The 17,803-nt window shown below is 52.5% G+C and overlaps 1 protein-coding gene across 5 annotated transcripts in view; it reads right to left on the bottom strand.

Annotated features, from left to right (window-relative positions):
- Window positions 1–262: 262 nt before the first annotated feature.
- PRKCA (protein kinase C alpha) overlaps window positions 263–17,803 on the bottom strand; it is a 386,878-nt gene continuing 369,337 nt past the window's right edge. For 3 of the 5 annotated variants that reach the window (XM_021066740.2, XM_084984032.1, XM_084984031.1), the window contains one exon: window positions 263–6,844. In XM_021066740.2, the coding sequence (XP_020922399.2) occupies window positions 6,680–6,844 (165 nt within the window). In that variant the 3' untranslated portion in view covers window positions 263–6,679. Of the gene's footprint in view, window positions 6,845–12,093; window positions 12,196–17,803 lie in introns of all 5 variants that reach the window. The other 2 variants (XM_084984029.1, XM_084984030.1) reach the window with 2 other exon arrangements.

The following is a 17,803-nucleotide window of genomic DNA, read 5'->3' as shown; positions in this document are numbered from 1 at the left end:
CTCCTGGCCCCTGGGCAGGTGCTCCAGGAATGAATAAATGACTTTATCCCAGGAACTGTTTGGGTTTCAATTCAAAGCAGAAAGTATTTTAAGAAATGGAAACAGCGAGGCGGAATGGAGAGGCACGCGTGACACAGGTGAAAAGATGGAAGTGTCTGCAGAGTGTGCCTGGAATCAAATGCTAACCTAACACTTGCCAGATGATCACTTGATGAAAAATGACGGCGACGCCACAGAGGCATGCAAATGAGACCAAGCACACTAAGGAATGATCATTATCTTTATTCATACACGCTTGCTTCCAAACTACAATTAATGTATCTAACAAAGCATATCATGCAAACAAAGATCAGCAGTTATACGAATTAAAGCGATGCAGTAATTTATACATCATGTTACCTGCTATAAAACAAATGTTTCTTGACGGTTGAATGGCCTCTACATTTTGTCAGTAGGTGCTCACACAGGAGGAAAAATCTCAAGCTCCATCTCTTTGTCTTCACCCTCCATACAAATTTGGGGTGTGAGAGATGATGTTTTCTGATTATCAATTTAAACCTGGTCTGTCCTTCACCCCTCCCCCCTCAAAAACATCATGTAGTGAAAGCAATGATTTCAAATGTTTCCGACCATCTATCAAAGATATTCTAAAAGACTCTCATAGAAGAGATATGAGGTGAATTTTTAGACTCAAAAGAAAAACAACCTTCATGTATGATTTTGAATTGTCCACTAATCCCCTCAAGAAAAGCATCACATTTTCCCAGGCAGAATATCAACAAAATAAATCTACAATCACAGGAATAAACACTCCTGAAGTGAAGCAGAGGAGACAAGGATGCAGTTGTTTAATCAGAAAATGCAAAGCCACCTTTTGTCTTATTTTAGAAAAAAGTGGTTCTTGTGAAGTAGACAACACCTATTTTCTGAAAAGTAGGCTTCTGTCTACTCACACGAGAGATGAGTATGAAACAGATGCCGGTGGGTGCACTGCTCCCACTGCTTCTTGGGGATAATGGAGTATTTCTGAGTTTCCCAGTGGGCAAAATCCTCATGGGGCACCACTGAATTTTCACTGACTATGACAGACCTGGGGACACATGGGACAGGAGACAGAGCTGGGGAGGCGCCTTCGCCACCACGTCGAAAGGTGGTTATAGAGCCTCGCAGAGCAAGGAAAGGGGCCCCAGGGATTTGGGGAATGCTATTCGAGTGCTGCATCTAGAAGGGGGACAATTAAGCCATCTTTCCTGCAGTCCCAAAGTTTCTAGACAGTTGTCCCCAGTGTCTATTAAAAACACAAAGGGCATTGTTTTACCATTTCAGTTTGCCTGAACTTCCGGTTATTGTGTTATGGACTCTATACCCCACCGCATGGGAAAATCCTGCAATGGGAGTGCAGGTCAGGGGTGCTCTAGCTGACCCCAGTTGAGTCCTCCTACAGCCCCCATGTGACTGGACTTTTATGAAATTGTCAGTAGTTTTATTTTAAAAACTCATTTTAAAAGAATTAAGTTATTAAATTTCTCTATTAAAAAAGTACAAATAGCCCAGTATAGTCAGATGATCTATTGGAATTAACAAATTAATTTCCTCCATAAGTTTTTAAAAAAGTCTTTGGAACTCGTGGGCCTCAGTGTGGGTCATTGTAAGGCTGTCTGATGATGAAGTTGGGCCTACATGGTTATTAACTGACACCTGATCGCACAGATCAGAGGCACCGGGATCCTAGTCATGCAGCTTTTAACCCTCCCAAAGAGCCCCTGACATCAGAGAATTAACACAACTGTGGTTGACACCCTTTCTAGAAGGCTGCCTCCATCCATGTCTAATACGGGCCACCTTTCCCAATTTTCTGTATCTTCAAAGAGCAGACATATACAGCATTCCCAGGATTTGCTGCACCTGCCTGAACAGGAAATGATGGGAGATGCCATCATGGTCTGGTATATTTCATAACACGTAACCTGACATCCTCGCTGATTGGTGCATGGTCACTAGGGACCAGGGTGCACCTTCCCTTCACTGTGACTGTCCCTAATCTTTGGGTCCTTTGCCTCAGCAGTGGCTTTATGATCACGATGGTTTACCGGGCTCAGTGGGGGAACAGGCACTCTGGCCCTTGCTGGGCTTAAAGAAACAGGAAATGGTGTGATGGGCACACACAAGAAAACAGGTGACTTCATAAGACCAAAGTGAGGACAGGACCGTCAGATGGTGTTTCCTTTCTGAGGCTTTTACACACGTAAGACTCTCACTCTGCCCTCCTCTTCAGTACTGAGAAAACCAACCCAGCAAAACCAAAAAACCAAAAAACCAACAAAAAACCCATTCAAAATCAGAGGGGACGGCGGTGGCAGTTGTGTTTGCACCGTCCTGGTCTCCATCCCCCCAGCAGCTGTGATTCTCGGCCAGAAGCCACAGGGGACCCACTTGCTGGATGGTTCAGCCCTTCGCAGGGGATTCAGAGCCACATCCAGGGAGAGTGAGGAAAGGGGTTTCTGGGAGCTGGGGAGGAGGCTGCGGGCCTCTGGGAGATGTTTCCGCAGGAGGAATAATGAACTTGCCCTCAAGGACCATTGGACAGTGACTTTTACCCGCGTGAACAACTTTCCAGATGGAAAAGCCACTGGAAACAGCGGCTTCCTTCCCAAACGCCCTCTCCTTCCCGGCTTCCTCCTACTGCCAGGGTCCTTCGGGGCCCACACCCCGCTTTTCTCTAAATTCCTTGCCGACCTCGGCCTCCAGGGGCCTCTCCCTTCTCAGAAAGAACCGCAGCTGGCTCTGGGGCGACTGCCCGCTCCTTCCGGCAGGTGCCCATGTCCTGCTCGGGACTGCAGCTCGGGGCGCTGCTCCACAGTCGTCAGCTGGCTTGACTAATCCTGGTCGTCACAATCTCCCCACCGACCAACTTGGGGCAAGTTCCCAAAGAGCTGTCAGCGCTTGGATTTCCCACCAAGACCCCTAATAAGAAAGTCTGCTCCATCTCTGAAGACAAGACAGACAGTGATCCTGCAGGGACGTGTGCCAGCTCCCGGGCGCACAAGAAGCGTGGTAAAGAGTGGTCGCTCTGGGTCCTGGGGGTGCCTACTGACCTGGATATTCGTTCTTGCCTGGGGTGAACCTCCCATTAACCTCCGAGGGCAGCACGGGGCGCACATTCCAGCTACTTTCCTTCAAACTGGGCACCTAGTGGGCTTAAACAAGATGGCAAGAGAAGGGCTGCCAGCCCCCGGCCTGCAGACGTCTCATCTTTGAGCAGAACCACCTTCCGAGGGGCAATTTTGCAAGGTAACCTGAATGGCCTTCCAGAGTCACAGCGCCCCAGATAGTGCTACGTGATCCCAGGGGGCTGGATCGCCACGGGCCCTGGCGACATAGGCAGTGCTCAGGGGCTGGCACTTCCCTCGCCGACCTGACCCATCAAGGCGTCCTCCTCATTCTAACCCCTTTAAAGGTTAAAGCAGCAGCCCCTTTCCTGCTGTGGTATTGCACACGATGCCCACGTAGGGGGACAATGCCACAGAACTGGATAAACCAATTCTGCTAATGGTCCACCCACACGATGTGGGTTCTTTCAGCAGGACCCTCTTGGGCTGCTCAGACTTTGCTTTAAAAAAGCATCAGCTTTTATCTCAGTTCAGGACAGCAATGTACCAAACATGCCACATCACTCTAACACTTTTCTGGTCCTGATTGTTTTCTGTTGAACTGTTTCCCTCCCGAGTTTGCCCTCAAGCCTGCTGTCCCTGACGCAGAGTCCTGGCTGCCCCCAGACAGGGTATTTTTCTCTAAAACTTTGCCACACATTCGGAAAGGATCCAACCCAGCCGAGATGCTGAATAGGTCTCCTAGAGAAAGATGAATAAATAGTTCGGAAACGCGTTGGCTGTGTGAGCAAAGTGTGACCTGCTGGGGGCCTGGGAGCGAACGGCGGGCTGACAACCCCATGAGCGCCTTTCTGGAGCCTTCCTTGCCTCCAGGGCTTGGCTGGGGATCTGGCCTCGTGCTACTGGATTCTGGGGCAGGGTGGCCGGCTCTTTCTAAACTTGGGTCCCTTTCCTCTCAGACCGAATGCGGGGGACCTGGGGAGGAAGGGTCCCTAGAGGGTGCCGACCAGCAGGGCTGCAGCTTTGGATATGCCGGGGCCCCTTTTGAGTCCTGGAGCCGTAAAAGAGGGCATGAGGAGTTGCTCTTTTCTGGTCTGACCCCACCTCTTCCTCCAGTCAAGGGTTTCCATCTCATCTCTAAGACCCCTCGGTGGCTGTGCGGTAGCTGAGATTCAGGCGAAGAGCCAGAGGGTAAAAATGAGAAGAGGCTTCGCTGGGAGACGCTTTTGGGGGAACAAGCGGCAACACAGCAGCCCCCGGTAAGGAGAGACAGCCACGTCCACCACCACTGTCCTTCCTGCTCTGGACTGGCTCCTCCCAGGACCTTGTGTTTGGGATGGCTGTCATCACAGAAGGGCCCTTAAATAACAGCAAAGGCTGGTCTAGCAACAACTGGAAGAAAATCTGCAGCCTCTGAAGAGCGCCCGCTGAGAGTGCCAGGGGCCAGCTGTGCCCAGGGGCTGCTGGGCGGTTTGCCTCCTGAGGTCTGCACGTGCTGAAGCAGGGGGCAGCTTGTGCCGCACACACCGAGGTGCACAGCACGCTTCTCGAATCGGGCAGAGCACCTTCCCACCCCTCCCACCCCAAGTCACGAACAGTGACAAGGCCGGGAGGAAGAATGAAACGAAGCAAGTCCCTCCTGGGGGCCATGACGACACCACACCCGCACAAACATACGAGGCACACTGGAGCCAAAGCCCTCCTGCTGTCGCCAGGAGGAAGATGATGTAGGGACCAGAAGAGACGATGGCACTCAGAAATGAAGAGGGAGTCTCACCTCAAAAATAATCCCCCCAGGAGTTCCCTGGTGGCCTAGCGGTTGAGGACTTGTGTTGTCACTGCAGTAGCCTGGGTTCGATCCCTGGCCTGGGAACTTCTGCATACCACAGGCACAGCCAAAAGAAAAAAAATAATTCCCTCCCAACAAAACTTTTGTTTGCAGGTAGAATCAAATATATAATATATGTATAAGCCTAATTAATCATGTAAAGAAGCCATTCATTTTCAAAATTAGATCTACTGTAATAAAAAATAAAAATTAATATGTCTGATAACAGCGCCAATGCAGGGTAGGCACAGAGTGGGGGAGGGGAGAGAGGAAGCAGGGCCGCAAAGAAGGAAGCTAAAACGTAATCATCGAAGCAGATCAGAAACGAGAGCCTTCACAAATATAGCACAGGTGTGTCTTATAAAATTATTATAATACTCTTTATGCTTGATACGATTATATCAATAATATAGATTCAGTTATTAAGATTTATTATAAACATGCAAAATTCATTGCATGATGCATTTGCAAAACATATTAAAATCCTTCTAGCAATAAAACATCTTTGAGCCGAGAGGCATCCAGCTTTCCTGATTCTACAGCTCCAGGTGTGTCCCTTAACAGGAACTGGAAATGGGGGACCCAAACTGGATTGCTCTTCCTCCTTAAGAGGATGTGGGGGGGCTGGAGACAGGAGGGGAAGCGATCCTAGGGTCTGAGGCTAGAGTCAACACTTGGATTAACTTACTGTACATCGTACTCGCATAAACGACACCGCAGCCTAGTCAATAAATAAGTACAAAAGGGGGTGGGGCCGGGGGAGCGTACGCGTCGGCTTCTGGGGAAGTAGGCAGCAAAATATGGAGGTGAGGGGGGTTGGCTGACCACACTCGTGAGTAGTGGCATGACGGCTGATGGCACCCTGGATCCAGAGCAATCTCCCAGAGATTAAAATGAACGTCACACACACACACTGGTTCGTCCTTGATCTGAAATGACGTCACCTGCTCCTTCAGCAAAGTCCTTAGAAGATTTGGCCTCTTAAAAACAAATGCAAGTATCGAGACAGTTAGCAACCGAGTTAGGGTACAGCATGACCGATGCCCCCAACACTCCATGGAGGTCTTCTTCCTCTGTTTTTCAAACCGGTAACCGCTGGACCCGGACTGGGTTACGACTATCAACGTCTGGGAACAGTGAGCTTGCAAATGACTTGCCACTGGGCCTAGAGTCACCCCGGCCTCTCGGATTCTAGGGACCGTTTCCGACGAGGAAGGGAACACAAGCAGCGGGTGTTCGGAAGCGTCCCCCGCCCCCACCCCCGCCTTGCTCACTCTCTGGGCTCCTTGTTCTTTCATTCCAAACACGCCCTGGGTGGAGAGGCTTCCAGACTCCTGGACCGGGGGCGGGTTCATTTTGACATCTTGCGTTGGGGAGGCCGGGTGGTGAAAAATCAATGATGGAAAACATATCAAATTGTATCCCCCCTCCCTCCCAAAAAGGGGCCAGAGTCCATTTGCTTTCTAGGAAGGGTTAACCTACAGCCAGATGGGTTAAATCAACCAGACACTCACTCTACATGACATCACCTTCCACGAGGATAATGTTCTTGGTTGTGAGAGACCCTGAACAGCTGATCACGTGTGGACTAAGACCCCTACAATTTTCAGGCCTCTACCTGGAATAAGGAACAGGGGTGTGGCCTTCAAATTTTAGGGTTGAGGGTCATTTCCCACTGCTGGGGGACCGGGGGGCGGGGGCGGCTGGGCGCTGGGGAGGCATTTGTTCTCACAGGTGAGTTTCATACTGCGCTCTGTAAGATGGGGTGCACGAACTGGGGGTTGACATACGAGAACCCTTCGAAATCAGACTGGTCTATGTTAGCGATGACCAGCTGGTCGGGCGGCGTGAGGACAGGCTGCCCCCGCGTGAAGAATTTGTCGAAGTTTTCGGCTCCTTTGCCGCACTGCGGAGAGAACAGAGCGAGAGGTCAGCAGGGGCTCCGGGACCCAGGCGGCAGCCCTCGGTGGGCAGGGGCGTGGCCCGGGGAGCTGGGGCTGGTTAGGCAGGAAGAATTCTGGATGGAGGATCTGCAGGCCGACCGGATTCGAAAGCCAGGCATAGCCAGCAATGACAGAGTCACTCCGTACAAATCATCACACACGCCTGGGACCGAGACCCTAGGCGGGAAGGCAGATTGCCGGGAAGCAAGCGGCAAGGATGCCACAGGCACGAGGCCGCGCGTCACACCTCCGGGTTGGAAGGCTGGGATGTGGGTGCGAACGCGGGCCGGTACCCTTGAACCAAGAGTCTGGGAACACTGTCCCACGTCTGGTTCTGTGCAGCCGCATTTGCAATAAAATAAAAGCTGTGTCATTCCTGTCTTCCAATGGGGAAGTTCTAAAAACCTCAGCCCCTAAATGGATCTTCAATCAGTACGGGGGTAGGTGTGGTCACGAGGCTGGGCCATGGTTCCTGGGCTCAGCTGGAATTCAGCCAGTGGGGGTACATCTGGTCAACCCACAGACAGGTGGCCAAGGAGTTGAGGTCTGAACGGGTGCCCTAGGAGGCAGAGTCTGCTGTCTGTCTTGGACATTCCTCTCCTCCTGGGTCCACCAGGGCACTTCAAGCAGATGGGGCTGCAGGCCTAGCTGCTCTGTGGTGTGTGTGTGTGTGTGTGTGGGGGGGTGTTCTGAGAAACACAGCAGCTTAAGCAGCACTGCTTGGGAGCCCGACTTTGACTAAGAGGAAGGAGTGCCCTGCTCACTTTCTCAGCCACATGGAAGGGTGTGGCCTGCTGGAGTCCCAGGATCCCTGGGATGCTGGGGGGTAATAAAAATTGCAATCTTCCTCCCCCGCAGCTGGTACCCCAGGGCACCACGAATGGATTCTGAGCCAGCAGAAGTCTTAAACTAACCAGGTATTCCTACATCTTTAACCGTGAAGTGTGGTTCACCCCATTTCCTCATCTGTGAAATGGGGAGAAGAGTCACGCCTCCGACCCTGGGCGGCTCTGAAGGCTGAACAACGTACGATGACATTTCACACAGAAGCCAGCACTGGGGGAGGGCAGGGCCCCTGCTGCAGTTATTTTCGTAATGCCAGGCGAGTCTCGGGGACCGTTCCTTCCCATCTCCTTTGTCACATCTCCTCCTCATCTTCTAGAAGGTTTCCTTGGTACGTCCCCACTCTCTTATCAAATAAAACCTGCTTCTAAGGACCTGTCTCGGTGGAAAGCAGGTCATAAATTCAAGGCAAGTTCTTCATAACTGATAGCTTTCCTTTCCGGGGTGGTCTGTACCTTTTATAAGCGACCCCCTGCTTCTTAGCGGGAGGAGAGTTCAGACCAGGGACGGCTGGGCGGGCTCGGTGGGAATAAGCGAGGGGATGCACGGGGCCCTGCTGGTCACTCTGCAGAGGCCAGACTGTTAGTCCTGCTCATGACACGGGTCCTGCCTCCGCACGTAGGGCGCTGGGGTTGCCCTTCACGCGCCATGTCTCCACCATGCTTTTCCTGGGAGAGGACAAAGTGCCTTGGAAGCCAAGGCCAGCAGCAGCAGTGGCGTCTGCAGCCTGCACCCTTCCCCATGCACAGGCCACTCCAAACCATTCAAAAGGCTCTGCAGGAAGAAAGGAGGGCACGATGTTTCTTCCCAAGAATCAAGCAGGGGTCTGCCCTTGATTCGTCAGTGAAACCAACCAACCAACCAACAGCAACCCACTCTCATGGAGCACTGCAGACACTGGTGGTACCCAAGACGGTAATGGCTAAAGAAACGGCCCCTCCCTCTTTGGATGTAACACCAGTGCTTCTCACCCAGGATGATTCCGCCCCCTGCCCTAAGGACATCTGGTGACTTCTGAATTCATTTGGGGCTGTCATGACTGGGGCGGGGGGAGCTATGGGCATCTAGTGGGTAGAGGCCAAGGATGTTGCTACTCAATCTTGCAGTGCACACTCCCCCCCCCCCACCACCCATGACAAAGAAGTGTTGGCCCAGAGCAGACAGGGCTGTCACTGAGAAACCTGGAACATACTCATGTGAGGCTGAGTGGGTCTCGAGGTCCGTGTGAGGGCAGATGCGGAGACCGGGCAAGGAAACCAGGCAACACCAGCCATCTCTGAGAGCAGAGAACAGAGAAGCTGCAGAAGCTCAAGGCAAAAGTACTGTCAGCAGATGCTAGAGCCTCGGTGGCACTGGCTTTGAGGAGAACAGCCTTGGGGAAACGGGGAAATCGATCCCCGCTGCCTGGAAGACTTCAAGTGAACCTACTGGAGGTGCGCCCAGCAGTGGGGACATCTGCTCCCTTACGCAGAAATCACTTGCATCCCTCTGCTTATTCCTGATATTCACTAACTATGCGAAGACGAGTGAGAAGGAATTCCTGGGGAAAAGTAAGAGCAGGTGGAGTCTCTAAGAGGAAGAGGAAGCAAACCACGGGCGACACCCCCACCAGCTGGAGAGGCATCCGCCTGGCTTTGGTCTGCCCACGAGAAGAGGTCTCGGTGCAGCCGAGAGGGTCAAAAGACAGACTCCTTCCTCTGAGCACCACCTTCAGAGGACTCACTGATCATCTTCCAATGGGAACCTCTAAAAGCCAGGCCTCGCTGCCAGAGAAAAATAGAAAACACTCGAAGAAGAGGTCCCGAGATCTCCAAAGGGGCATCCAAGTCAACACCAAGACCGAGGCGCCTGGGGACGGGGCCAGCGAGAGGATGAGAAATTCTAAAGCTGCGGTCCCGAGGAGGGCGGCTCCTCAGGGCTGCCGTGGCTGGTAAAGCCACGTCTTGCGACACCCGGCAGAACGCTTGCTGCGAAAAACCTCAGGACAAGACTGTGCTGACGGGGGCTGTGGGAGTACGGAGCCCAGGTCAATCCAAGAGCTGCCCTGCAGCCACCTTGCAGGGGACGGGCGGGGGGCAAAAAAATAAAAACTTTGTGTCTATGAGCGCCTCTCAGCACATCATGAGGTGGGGGTGGGGGGGCAGCTCTGGAAGAGCTGGAGGTGGGGTCTGGGGATCAGCTGAGATCCAAGGCTCAGGAGGACTTTTTAGTTTTATTTTTGTTTTTTAGGGTCGAACCCACGGCATATGGAGGTTCCCAGGCTAGCGGTCAAATTGGAGCTGTAGCCGCCAGCCTACGCCAGAGCCACAGCAACGCCAGATCCAAGCCGAGTCTGCGACCTACACTATAGCTCATGGCAACGCCGGATCCTTAACCCACTGAGCGAGGCCAGGGATTGAACCTGCGTCCTCATGGATACTAGTCAGATTTGTTTCCGGCTGAGTCACAGGGGAACTCCAGGGCTTTTTATTCTGAGGGAGATCACAGCAGAAAGAAGATGCTTTGCCTCCCCTACCAAGAGGTGGGGGGGGTGGGGGGGGGAGCACCAAAGATTCGGTTGAATGGGAAATAGCGCTTATTCTTCCACCACGGAGGGTCTCCCGGTGCTTTACAAATGAGCCTCCACAACTAGAAACAGACAGGCTCCTTTGAGTCAAACTGGAGAAGATCTTGAGCTACCTAGTTTTTCAAGATGTTTGTGCAAAAAATGCAACTACTCTCACACCACCACCACCACCACCTCCTGAATAGGATAATGAAAATCAGTGCTTTTTGGATCCTTGGGGAAACACAAACTAGGGCTTTAACAGACTGCTGTATTTTTCAGGCAGAAAAGATTCTTCTGAGGGTGCCTGGGAGCCCATCTCACTCATGGCCATTGGCCTGGCGCCATCTTGGATCTGGGAGGAAGAAAGAGGCATAGGGACTGAAGGGTGTGTGTGTGTGTGTGTGTGGGTGTGTGGGTGTGTGGGTGTGTGGGTGGGTGTGTGTGGCGGTGGGGTGGGGTGGGGTTGCCCAAACCTGGCTGGGCCAGCGTGTGCACCCAGACATCTCTGGTTGGACTCCCCGAGACAAGATGACATTTGTGTTCACAGCACCGTGTTTGACACCCAAGGGACAGTGGGAGGTACAGAAGGGTGAAGCACCCAACCAGAGGCCAAAAGCCGGATGTAGCTGAGGGCATCATACTGTGCCTCTTGGTAAAGACACAATGGGGTCGTGACCGTCCCCGTGCACGGCTGCTGTGCGGTCAAAGGAACAGCATGTGCGTGACCCTTTCTCAAAGATCAGGCATGACAAGGATTTAAGCTGCAACTCACACAGCAAGTGCCTGGCGTAGAAAAGGCAGGTGATTAAGACGGGAGGGAGGCTGCACACTAGCTGTCATCGACCTCCCTGCCTCAGCTCCGGAGTCAGGACTCAACTCCTTTGCTCTTTGGATATTTCCACCTGCCACTTGGTAAAACTGTCAATTAGCGAAATGAATGCAGGGGACGGCAGGCTGGCAGAGATGTGACAAAGCACGGGGAGAGGCAGGCCCCGGGGGGAATCGGGGATGGCAGGTCCCCCCGCCCAGAGCCCCTGTGACAAACAGTCCAGTCAGCAGCCTTGGCATCCTGTGCAAGGGGCCACGGGGAGGAGATGGAGCCCCCACCTCAGGCGAAAGCCTGGAATTCTTAGCTGGGAGAGGCCACCAGGAATGAATAATACACGTGCTGGTGTCAGTCCTGTCCTTGACACCTTGGTGTCTCCGTGAGGAAGGGACTAATCCTACGGTCCCTGGCCTGGAAATTACAGTAAGTATGAGTAGCTTGAAAACACTGCCGTCAACAAGCAAAAACACCAAACCAAACTGGGAGAGCAGGATGGATGCAGAACAAAAGCGGAGTCCAGGTGAGTAGTGGAACTGAAGAGGGAGGGAGCTCGGCGGGTGGGGAACGTCTCTGACCGTCACCAGGTGCGGCAGGACGGCCTTCGTCTTAGGGAACCGTCCCCCGTGTTGCAAGGCCCTGCCCAGCGCGCTGGCCGCAGCACTGTGCTGCGGTCCCAGCGGAGGGCACGGGAGTCACCACTGATACTGGTGCTCAGCTCCCTGACTCTTCCTTTAATTAAATAACCGGGCACAGAAATGAGCAGGTGTGCCCTGCTCTGGGCCTCCTGGGAGGTCACATCTACACTATGGAACTGTCCAGAGGTGGGGTTGGGCCACCGGGAGGCAGCCAGGATCTGCCCTTTCTAAGAAGGTGAGCATGCTGGGGGGTGGGAGAGCTCCCGTGCACGACCAAGGCAGGCAGGAACACACGCTATGGGTTAAGAGGTGAGGTTACTTTGCTCATCCAGGCACCCAAGCTTCTGGAAACGTGCTCACCGAAGGCCTGGATGCCCACTGCAGCCAGTGCATTTTGGTGCAGAAAGTCTGGAGAATAAGAACGGACAGAGAAGAGGATTTGGAGAACAGTCGTTGCCTGGCCTGGGGACAGAAGGAAGGGAATGGCTGTGTGGAGGATGCCACACGCCACGTGAGTGGACCTGGGAACTATGAGGTGACTTCCGTGAGAAAGGCTAGAGGTGCAAGGCAGAACTTTCTGGAAGGTTACAGAAATGACAGGAAATAGCAGGAGCCATCACTGGGGGAGGGGGAGAGACAATTTTTCATTTTATAGCCTTCTCTATGGTTTAATGGTCTATTTTAACACATAGAGATTGTATTTTTTTGTTGTGGTTGATTTGCAATGTTCTGTCAACTTCTGCTGTACAGCAAAGTGGCCCGGTCACACACACACACACACACATTCCTCTTCTCACATTACCCCCATCATGCTGCACCGTGAGTGACTAGATACAGTCCCCTGTGCTGTACAGCAGGATCTCATTGCAAAGATTGCATTTTAACAACAATTTTTAAAAGAGGGATTGGGAGCTCTTTCACCTCCTGCCAGGGGTTCCCTGGGGACGGCTCTGGTTTCTCAAAGTTCAACAGGACTCCTCCCCAGCCCTGCCATCAGCGCCTCTCAGGAAAGGCCAACTCTGCTCGGGAGCAGCTGCTTTTCTGGACCGCTTTGCTGACAGACACACGTTCGTTGAGTGGCTTCTTCAGGCGTGAGAGCCTCGTGTGTCTGAGGGCCAGGGCTCTGGTTTTCCGCGGCCCGTATCCTCTGGGATAAAAACACACATGCCACTTGGTCTTTCTTTATAATAATGACCAGCCTGGGGGCTCTTAGGGCCACTCTTCCAGGAACGGTGGTTGTAACAGCCAGCATCGTGGGAGACCCTCACGCCAGACCATGGGGACCCGTCAATTCCCACAGCCTGTGGCACCCAGGGTCTGCCTTTATCTCGTCACTCCCGCCTCAGTCCCTGAGCCCTGCAAGAGAGAGCTGCTTAGTCATGTAGACAATTAGTTTAAAAGTCTCATTTCTTCCCATTTGTCTTGCAAGCCGAGGAGCATCTGGGAGAATAATGACCAAGGAAGAGCAAGACTTCTTGCCTCTAATTAACCAAGTGGAAGATGCTGTCTTCGACGGGACTCGAGGCTTAAATCCAAGCGCAATACATCACAGTGTGGCAGATCCTAGTCTCCCGAGGCTGGTTAGTGTTTGTGTGTAGTCGGCCAAGCTCCTGGAGTCTTGTGAATCTTGACTTTAATTAGCATCGCTGCTGCTGGTTCCATGGAAAGGCCAAGAGGCTGAACCTACCTGCCGCCTGGGAGAGCTGATGAGAGGCAGCCCAAGGCCGCCTACGGCTTCCGTCACTTAGACAACCACCCTGGGGCCTCTCCCCCTTTGTACCTGGAGAGCTGCTGCTCTGTCTAAATAACTTCTCAGAGCAATTATCAAAAGACACAGTACCGTGAGATGTCCTTTCTAGGAAATACTCATGGTATGATTTAGGGGCCAAGAGGCATCATTTAAGTGCAAGTCTGCAACTTCCTCTCAGATGGTTCAGAAGAGAGAGCACGTGTGTGTCTGTGTCCTTACCGACACGCCCTCGTAGAGATGCAGAGAAAGAACGAGACCGCAAATGTGGTGACATGTTAAGACTGAGAGCATCTGGGGAAAGGGGATGCAGTTTTTGCAACTCTTCTGCAAGTCTGAAATGAATGATTCTCTCAAAATAAAGCATATTAAAAAGGACACTGCACTACCTTTGATAATCGACCCATCATCAAACACTGTAAACAAACTAATGACCCTGTGAAATAAAGGACCTAGAGGTGACGGGGAAAGATGAATCTGTGTCTCTCACCACAATGGCACCAACGCTTGCTCTCAACGTTCCTGTTTTCTTAGGCTGTTGCTGCAAGGATGACAATGACCTCAAGGAAAGTTCTCCTCTTCTTTCTTTCTGCCCCTTTTTGATGGAATAATGACAGTGATTTCTCCAGAAAGGCAACCCAAGAGAGACGGGCCTGTTTCCAAAATGCTGGGCTCACCCATCGAGTTTGGATCTACTTCTCGGTGTTGACCTAGATGGATGTCTCTCGAGGGACCATTTAAGCACCGTGGACGCGCTTTTGGTTGGCCTGCGAACCAGCTCTTCTGCTCCTTGGTGCCAATGGATAGATTTCAAAAAAGAAGCACCCATTCACTCTCCACTTGCAATGTTTGTAGGAACTGCTATTGACCTTGACAGGCTGAACAAAAATGTGAAGGCTGTTCTTGGGCATTTTCTTCACATGAGTAAGAAATCAGAATAAAAGCTTCCAAAATTCAAGGTGACACTGGGTCAGGACATCAGGCTCATGTGTGCCTCTGAGGGCAGCCTGTAGAGATTACAACTGGGGCCTTCTATTTTTGCAGGCAAAACAGAAAAAGCTTTCCTTCTTCAGGGGGTTCTCAGGATGTGGGGCCAGGTGTGCTGGCTGCATCTTCCTGTCGTGGTACCTCCTTGCTGATGGAAGCCCCGGGAGGCTGCCCGGACCCTCTCCTTCCCCACTCAACATCTGAACATTAAAGGCACCTTCTTAGCAGGATCTTCTGGACATGAACGAGCCTCTTTAGACTCAGGTTTGTCATTCAGCCAAATGCTGAAATCCTTGCTCTGTTGTGTTTTCTTGAAGAGAAAGCTGAAGCCAGCTTGCTTTGTGCTTTTTTGGTTCCACACCGGAGGAAAGGAAGTTACGTGGCTGCCTCCCCTCCAGGAGAACGAGCTTCACAGCGCAGCTGTCTGTTTTCGCTCTTGCTTTGGTTTTCCAAAATAATCCAGTACAGCGGGGATGGCCTTGTCTTCTAGAAAATCATTTTCCCCTTTGCAGCCCCACACAGGGACAAGGATGCTCCCACAGTGGGCAGCCGCCAGGGAGGCTCCTCCCTCCAACACCCACTCCCGTGCCTGGGATGGGAGCCGGTGCACCTCAGAGCCTCAGACTCGCCACCCTCGGGGGCAAAAGCCACAGTCCCACCCACCAGACGTGGTCACTCTCCTCCTTCCGCCTTCCTGGATGTGTGACCTTAAATAGACCCCAGGCTGCCGCAGCACTGCAGATGGTGCCCTCAAAGTTCTGCACGGTGCCTCCCTGTGGACCAAGTGCATCCTGAAATGCACTTGAGTGGTGGGATTTTTCCAGGCATTTCTATCTAGCCTCAGGGATGTCACTTTGGCAGGCAGGAAAAGGAACAAAGCCAGGACACTATGGAAACCCCAGCCCCTCCCGATAAGCTCTGTGACTGCCCAGGAATATCTCTGCCCAGTATCTGTGCCCTCTGGGGGAAGGCAGAGCTTCTGGAATAAACTTTCATTGGAGCTTCCAAAAAAAAAAAAAAAAAAAAAAAAAGAGACTCACAAGTTTACAAGCACAAACTCGATTTCCAGACATACTCTATGGATAACTACGGGCTCTTGAAGTCTTATACTCGTATTTACAGTAACGAAGGCCTTGATTTCACTGGAGTCAGGCGCTAACAGTCCTTAATCCGATAAATCTCAGGGAGATGGATTCTCCCGCACTGGCTATAAAAGCATCGGGCAGACTTCACCGAGACAGACAGGTTTAGCCCGCCGGGGCTATAAACACGCCTCAGAGGAGCGCTGCTCTCCGAATTGGCTTCACGGCACACGCTGAGCACGAGCCTCTGGCAGAGATGTATTTGCCTGATTGTTTTCTCAACAGCGGCAGCTAGGCTGGTGCATCTCTGCAGTAACAAAACTGCCCCCCAGAGAATGTGGGGCCCTGGGTTTTACCTATAAACTCTTCCCACTTAATTAGCTCTGGATCAGAGAGCTCTTCTCTCCACCGAGAACGGTGGGGAAGCACATCACAGAGCAACCGAGAGGCCGTTAGGTCCTCTCTGCCGCCACCGGTGAAACACGCAGCGTTTGCCATCTGGCAGCCTCGATGGCAATCTGACGTGGGTGGCTGTCTTCTGGTGGAAACGGCCTCGCCTGCCACTGGGGCTCTTCCTGGCACGTGGTCCCTCTACCCCGGCCACCGTGAGATCCAAGCCGCAGCATCCCCGGAGGCCGCTGAAATGCCCCGTTCCCCTGAGATCGAGGGCCACGCCTGCTGCTGTGCAGGTGGCCTGGGGTGGGGACGCGCTCTCCCAGCAGGATCCGGACTTTCCAACCGCTCCCGGGGCCCTGACACTCTTCTGCCCGAGGCCGCCCGCTTCCAATACACGTCCTTTGTGCCCTCATGTCATCCTGCCCCCTGTCCTTTTGCATTTTTTCTAGCTTCCTCCTCTTCTGTATTCCGATGCCCCGGCACAGCGTGGGCCTCTGCCTGGACAGCTGGGTGTGAGCGCGCAGTCTCCACCTTCCTCTGACCAGAGGCGCTCACCAAACAGGCCTTGCACACAAACCCTTCAGCTTTAGGGCCTGAGGGATTTCTGCTCTGTTTGTGAGTTTGGTGGCTGTTTCTGCACAGCCAGAGGCAATATATTCTTTCTTTCTATTTTAACCAGCACTCGGGGTAAAAAAACCAGCAAAACAGCAGCAGTGACTCCAGGAAGAAATAAACACACCCTGTTTTCAGTGCAGCGGCCGCCGTGGGTGTGAGTGTGCGTCCACGGGGAACCAAGGCTTCCTCTTGTTTCCCTATATCTGAGTTCAGGGCCACCGCACCCGGAGCAAGAGGGAGGCCGTGCAAAGAAACAGCTTCTTCTGGAAATAAGGTGGGAATAAATAGAAACAGGAGATGTGTATTGTGGTTGCCTTTGCTGCATGTCATCTCTTTCTGGAAAGTGATAGACAAGTAACTGCATTTTGCTTAACATGAACAGCAGGGTCGGCGTGTGTCTCTGCTCTTGCTACGAAGAAACTGAGCTGAGTGTCAGATGCTACTGTATACCTTTCAGACTTCATTTAGGCTCAACAGAGGTGAAAGTACGAAAGGGCAGAAAGGAAATTCCCAACAGAATATTCTCCTGAGATGGTTCGCAGCATCTCTTACGATGTGTGTCTTCATCTTCTTCTCCCTTAAGACCGGGTTTTGAGAAGTGGGTGAGGGCTGGGAGCCTAGGAAAGCCTCCCGCCTCAGCGGCCAGGACTGGCAGCAGATACATCAGGGTCCTACTTGAAATGATGATTCAGGAGGAAGTCAACTGACCTGATTAATTTTAGTTTTTCTTTGGTTTGTGCTAAAAATATCTTGGGGAAAAAAAAAAATCCGTGGGCTCACCACCAGCAGTTTTATTCTTGGAGTAGAGGACACATAAGCATATTTAATGAGAAAACGGCTGCTCTAAGAATAAAGCCGTGTGCCACCCAGTCGGGAACTCGGCACCTGTGGAGGGTCCCCTTTGCCGGCTCTCGGGGCACCTGTCAGGGGAGGCAGATTTGGGCCAAACCAACATGGCAGATGCTTCTGAAGCTGACTGTGGAATAAAGCCGCCGCCCACCGTGCCATCTCAGGAGCAGGGGGCGCCGCAGCAACGACTCAGTACTGGCCGAGATGGTGGCGGGGCTGGAAGGCACGGATCCACTCAGCCCTCAGAAATGGGATGCAGGGCGAAGCAGCCTCCCTGGGAGGCACTGCAAAGGGGCAGGTGGGTGTGAGCCAGGAGACTGATGTTTTTAGGACCCTCAGTTTATCTCCAGAGATGTAAGCGTTAGGATGGAGCAAGGGTGCAACGGGGCCAGGA

This window comes from Sus scrofa, chromosome 12, assembly GCF_054392235.1.
Source record: "Sus scrofa isolate SSC_HxYL_T2T_F1_AM1 chromosome 12, Sscrofa_HxYL_maternal_Yorkshire_Landrace_v2.0, whole genome shotgun sequence".
Classification (NCBI taxonomy): Eukaryota; Metazoa; Chordata; class Mammalia; order Artiodactyla; family Suidae; genus Sus; species Sus scrofa.
Note: the sequence above shows the minus strand (reverse complement) of the source record. Positions and strands in the feature narration are given on the sequence as shown.